Source organism: Diaphorina citri, unplaced genomic scaffold (assembly GCF_000475195.1).
Source record: "Diaphorina citri unplaced genomic scaffold, Diaci psyllid genome assembly version 1.1 scaffold24349, whole genome shotgun sequence".
Classification (NCBI taxonomy): domain Eukaryota; kingdom Metazoa; phylum Arthropoda; class Insecta; order Hemiptera; family Psyllidae; genus Diaphorina; species Diaphorina citri.
The window spans coordinates 1-5871 of record NW_007401690.1 but is presented as its reverse complement, the minus strand read 5'-3'; the positions used below and the strand labels follow the sequence as shown (position 1 = coordinate 5871).

Here is a 5871-nt window from a genome sequence, read left to right as displayed (position 1 = left end):
TTAATCAAATAGAATGTTGCATTTTACTATAATTTGACCATCGTTCCAGCAGAGAGATAACACTCTTTAGGTACCTAAAGTTAATTCCTAAAGCACTCTCTACCACCCAACACTGTATTGTTACTTCTGGTTGTTGTTTCAGTTTGGGCATGCGACATGATGGACCTCAAGCAGGCAACACATGTGATCCTAGTAGTTATCTAATGTCTCCTACTCTGGGGAGTGGTAAAATAACCTGGTCCTCTTGTAGTAGACAATACTTGTACAAGTTCCTACAGTAAGTAAAATAACCTGGTCCTCTTGTAGTAGACAATACTTGTACAAGTTCCTGCAGTAAGTAAAATAACCTGGTCCTCTTGTAGTAGACAATACTTGTACAAGTTCCTGCAGTAAGTAAAATAACCTGGTCCTCTTGTAGTAGACAATACTTGTACAAGTTCCTGCAGTAAGTAAAATAACCTGGTCCTCTTGTAGTAGACAATACTTGTACAAGTTCCTGCAGTAAGTAAAATAACCTGGTCCTCTTGTAGTAGACAATACTTGTACAAGTTCCTGCAGTAAGTAAAATAACCTGGTCCTCTTGTAGTAGACAATACTTGTACAAGTTCCTGCAGTAAGTAAAATAACCTGGTCCTCTTGTAGTAGACAATACTTGTACAAGTTCCTGCAGTAAGTAAAATAACCTGGTCCTCTTGTAGTAGACAATACTTGTACAAGTTCCTGCAGTAAGTAAAATAACCTGGTCCTCTTGTAGTAGACAATACTTGTACAAGTTCCTGCAGTAAGTAAAATAACCTGGTCCTCTTGTAGTAGACAATACTTGTACAAGTTCCTGCAGTAAGTAAAATAACCTGGTCCTCTTGTAGTAGACAATACTTGTACAAGTTCCTGCAGTAAGTAAAATAACCTGGTCCTCTTGTAGTAGACAATACTTGTACAAGTTCCTGCAGTAAGTAAAATAACCTGGTCCTCTTGTAGTAGACAATACTTGTACAAGTTCCTGCAGTAAGTAAAATAACCTGGTCCTCTTGTAGTAGACAATACTTGTACAAGTTCCTGCAGTAAGTAAAATAACCTGGTCCTCTTGTAGTAGACAATACTTGTACAAGTTCCTGCAGTAAGTAAAATAACCTGGTCCTCTTGTAGTAGACAATACTTGTACAAGTTCCTGCAGTAAGTAAAATAACCTGGTCCTCTTGTAGTAGACAATACTTGTACAAGTTCCTGCAGTAAGTAAAATAACCTGGTCCTCTTGTAGTAGACAATACTTGTACAAGTTCCTGCAGTAAGTAAAATAACCTGGTCCTCTTGTAGTAGACAATACTTGTACAAGTTCCTGCAGTAAGTAAAATAACCTGGTCCTCTTGTAGTAGACAATACTTGTACAAGTTCCTGCAGTAAGTAAAATAACCTGGTCCTCTTGTAGTAGACAATACTTGTACAAGTTCCTGCAGTAAGTAAAATAACCTGGTCCTCTTGTAGTAGACAATACTTGTACAAGTTCCTGCAGTAAGTAAAATAACCTGGTCCTCTTGTAGTAGACAATACTTGTACAAGTTCCTGCAGTAAGTAAAATAACCTGGTCCTCTTGTAGTAGACAATACTTGTACAAGTTCCTGCAGTAAGTAAAATAACCTGGTCCTCTTGTAGTAGACAATACTTGTACAAGTTCCTGCAGTAAGTAAAATAACCTGGTCCTCTTGTAGTAGACAATACTTGTACAAGTTCCTGCAGTAAGTAAAATAACCTGGTCCTCTTGTAGTAGACAATACTTGTACAAGTTCCTGCAGTAAGTAAAATAACCTGGTCCTCTTGTAGTAGACAATACTTGTACAAGTTCCTGCAGTAAGTAAAATAACCTGGTCCTCTTGTAGTAGACAATACTTGTACAAGTTCCTGCAGTAAGTAAAATAACCTGGTCCTCTTGTAGTAGACAATACTTGTACAAGTTCCTGCAGTAAGTAAAATAACCTGGTCCTCTTGTAGTAGACAATACTTGTACAAGTTCCTGCAGTAAGTAAAATAACCTGGTCCTCTTGTAGTAGACAATACTTGTACAAGTTCCTGCAGTAAGTAAAATAACCTGGTCCTCTTGTAGTAGACAATACTTGTACAAGTTCCTGCAGTAAGTAAAATAACCTGGTCCTCTTGTAGTAGACAATACTTGTACAAGTTCCTGCAGTAAGTAAAATAACCTGGTCCTCTTGTAGTAGACAATACTTGTACAAGTTCCTGCAGTAAGTAAAATAACCTGGTCCTCTTGTAGTAGACAATACTTGTACAAGTTCCTGCAGTAAGTAAAATAACCTGGTCCTCTTGTAGTAGACAATACTTGTACAAGTTCCTGCAGTAAGTAAAATAACCTGGTCCTCTTGTAGTAGACAATACTTGTACAAGTTCCTGCAGTAAGTAAAATAACCTGGTCCTCTTGTAGTAGACAATACTTGTACAAGTTCCTGCAGTAAGTAAAATAACCTGGTCCTCTTGTAGTAGACAATACTTGTACAAGTTCCTGCAGTAAGTAAAATAACCTGGTCCTCTTGTAGTAGACAATACTTGTACAAGTTCCTGCAGTAAGTAAAATAACCTGGTCCTCTTGTAGTAGACAATACTTGTACAAGTTCCTGCAGTAAGTAAAATAACCTGGTCCTCTTGTAGTAGACAATACTTGTACAAGTTCCTGCAGTAAGTAAAATAACCTGGTCCTCTTGTAGTAGACAATACTTGTACAAGTTCCTGCAGTAAGTAAAATAACCTGGTCCTCTTGTAGTAGACAATACTTGTACAAGTTCCTGCAGTAAGTAAAATAACCTGGTCCTCTTGTAGTAGACAATACTTGTACAAGTTCCTGCAGTAAGTAAAATAACCTGGTCCTCTTGTAGTAGACAATACTTGTACAAGTTCCTGCAGTAAGTAAAATAACCTGGTCCTCTTGTAGTAGACAATACTTGTACAAGTTCCTGCAGTAAGTAAAATAACCTGGTCCTCTTGTAGTAGACAATACTTGTACAAGTTCCTGCAGTAAGTAAAATAACCTGGTCCTCTTGTAGTAGACAATACTTGTACAAGTTCCTGCAGTAAGTAAAATAACCTGGTCCTCTTGTAGTAGACAATACTTGTACAAGTTCCTGCAGTAAGTAAAATAACCTGGTCCTCTTGTAGTAGACAATACTTGTACAAGTTCCTGCAGTAAGTAAAATAACCTGGTCCTCTTGTAGTAGACAATACTTGTACAAGTTCCTGCAGTAAGTAAAATAACCTGGTCCTCTTGTAGTAGACAATACTTGTACAAGTTCCTGCAGTAAGTAAAATAACCTGGTCCTCTTGTAGTAGACAATACTTGTACAAGTTCCTGCAGTAAGTAAAATAACCTGGTCCTCTTGTAGTAGACAATACTTGTACAAGTTCCTGCAGTAAGTAAAATAACCTGGTCCTCTTGTAGTAGACAATACTTGTACAAGTTCCTGCAGTAAGTAAAATAACCTGGTCCTCTTGTAGTAGACAATACTTGTACAAGTTCCTGCAGTAAGTAAAATAACCTGGTCCTCTTGTAGTAGACAATACTTGTACAAGTTCCTGCAGTAAGTAAAATAACCTGGTCCTCTTGTAGTAGACAATACTTGTACAAGTTCCTGCAGTAAGTAAAATAACCTGGTCCTCTTGTAGTAGACAATACTTGTACAAGTTCCTGCAGTAAGTAAAATAACCTGGTCCTCTTGTAGTAGACAATACTTGTACAAGTTCCTGCAGTAAGTAAAATAACCTGGTCCTCTTGTAGTAGACAATACTTGTACAAGTTCCTGCAGTAAGTAAAATAACCTGGTCCTCTTGTAGTAGACAATACTTGTACAAGTTCCTGCAGTAAGTAAAATAACCTGGTCCTCTTGTAGTAGACAATACTTGTACAAGTTCCTGCAGTAAGTAAAATAACCTGGTCCTCTTGTAGTAGACAATACTTGTACAAGTTCCTGCAGTAAGTAAAATAACCTGGTCCTCTTGTAGTAGACAATACTTGTACAAGTTCCTGCAGTAAGTAAAATAACCTGGTCCTCTTGTAGTAGACAATACTTGTACAAGTTCCTGCAGTAAGTAAAATAACCTGGTCCTCTTGTAGTAGACAATACTTGTACAAGTTCCTGCAGTAAGTAAAATAACCTGGTCCTCTTGTAGTAGACAATACTTGTACAAGTTCCTGCAGTAAGTAAAATAACCTGGTCCTCTTGTAGTAGACAATACTTGTACAAGTTCCTGCAGTAAGTAAAATAACCTGGTCCTCTTGTAGTAGACAATACTTGTACAAGTTCCTGCAGTAAGTAAAATAACCTGGTCCTCTTGTAGTAGACAATACTTGTACAAGTTCCTGCAGTAAGTAAAATAACCTGGTCCTCTTGTAGTAGACAATACTTGTACAAGTTCCTGCAGTAAGTAAAATAACCTGGTCCTCTTGTAGTAGACAATACTTGTACAAGTTCCTGCAGTAAGTAAAATAACCTGGTCCTCTTGTAGTAGACAATACTTGTACAAGTTCCTGCAGTAAGTAAAATAACCTGGTCCTCTTGTAGTAGACAATACTTGTACAAGTTCCTGCAGTAAGTAAAATAACCTGGTCCTCTTGTAGTAGACAATACTTGTACAAGTTCCTGCAGTAAGTAAAATAACCTGGTCCTCTTGTAGTAGACAATACTTGTACAAGTTCCTGCAGTAAGTAAAATAACCTGGTCCTCTTGTAGTAGACAATACTTGTACAAGTTCCTGCAGTAAGTAAAATAACCTGGTCCTCTTGTAGTAGACAATACTTGTACAAGTTCCTGCAGTAAGTAAAATAACCTGGTCCTCTTGTAGTAGACAATACCTTGTACAAGTTCCTACAGTAAGTAAAATAACCTGGTCCTCTTGTAGTAGACAATACCTTGTACAAGTTCCTACAGTAAGTAAAATAACCTGGTCCTCTTGTAGTAGACAATACCTTGTACAAGTTCCTAGTTCTTACAGTAAGTACATACATAAATCAAGTGTGCCGAAAGGCGCGAACGTCAAAAGTTTGAAGAGCCGCCCGGCCTAGAAATAAAAAAAAAAACTGTGTAAAGATACAGATAATACATATGCTTACTAGAATTTAGCCTTGCACACTACCGTATGTCGAGAACTAAGACATACTCAAATCGTATAAATCCACCCCTAAGAAGGTACGGTTTCCTAGAGGTGGATGCGACTTTTTTTAAGCCGCACTGTGGTTAACTGTATCTTCAGACAAATGAAAAATCTATGTCAAAGTTACTCTGTTTAGTGTATTGTTCACTTGTTTTTCATTTCATCTTATTGGATCCACTCCATATTATTATGTTCTATTCGCAGGAGTTCCCAGTCGCAATGTCTACTAGATAATGCTAGTGGAGGTGATGTGTTGGATCATACATCCAATGGTCTTCTACCAGGAGAGAGATTTGATGCCAATCAGCAGTGTAAGTACATTAGTGGATACTAGGGAGTGTATACTAGACTTGTATGGTGGAGGTCCTGGGTTCAATTCCCAACCTAGTTGGGAGTTTTTCGGCTCTGTGGTGGGTTTTCGAAATGCACTTGGCTTATTTTCCTCAGATCAAATAGTCCTTCAATAAAATAGTAGAAATGTTCAACTTTATTTGAAGTTTTGACAGATGAACAATTGCATAGTGATGTACTCGTACTGGAGATTTGGAGCAAGGTTTTGAGCGCAACTGAAGTAAATGGAAAATTATGTCATCACTGGTATTCAAACCTTAGTATTCTTAGGAATCTAATTGGCTGACAAAGTTAATGCTGACATGTATGTTAATATATGTGTTAATGAGTTTATGTTAATGTCAACAGGTATGTTCAGATACGGTCTGG

General features: G+C 37.6%; 1 protein-coding gene across 1 annotated transcript; it reads left to right on the top strand.

The window, feature by feature from the left end:
* Window positions 1-142: 142 nt before the first annotated feature.
* Window positions 143-5865, top strand: LOC108254240 (A disintegrin and metalloproteinase with thrombospondin motifs 16-like; the record flags this gene model as incomplete). Its single annotated transcript, XM_017449245.2, has 3 exons — window positions 143-277; window positions 5356-5462; window positions 5851-5865. Coding segments are annotated over 3 exons (257 nt in total), but the record flags the coding sequence as incomplete, so codon positions are not given.
* Between the last annotated feature and the right edge of the window lie 6 nt (window positions 5866-5871).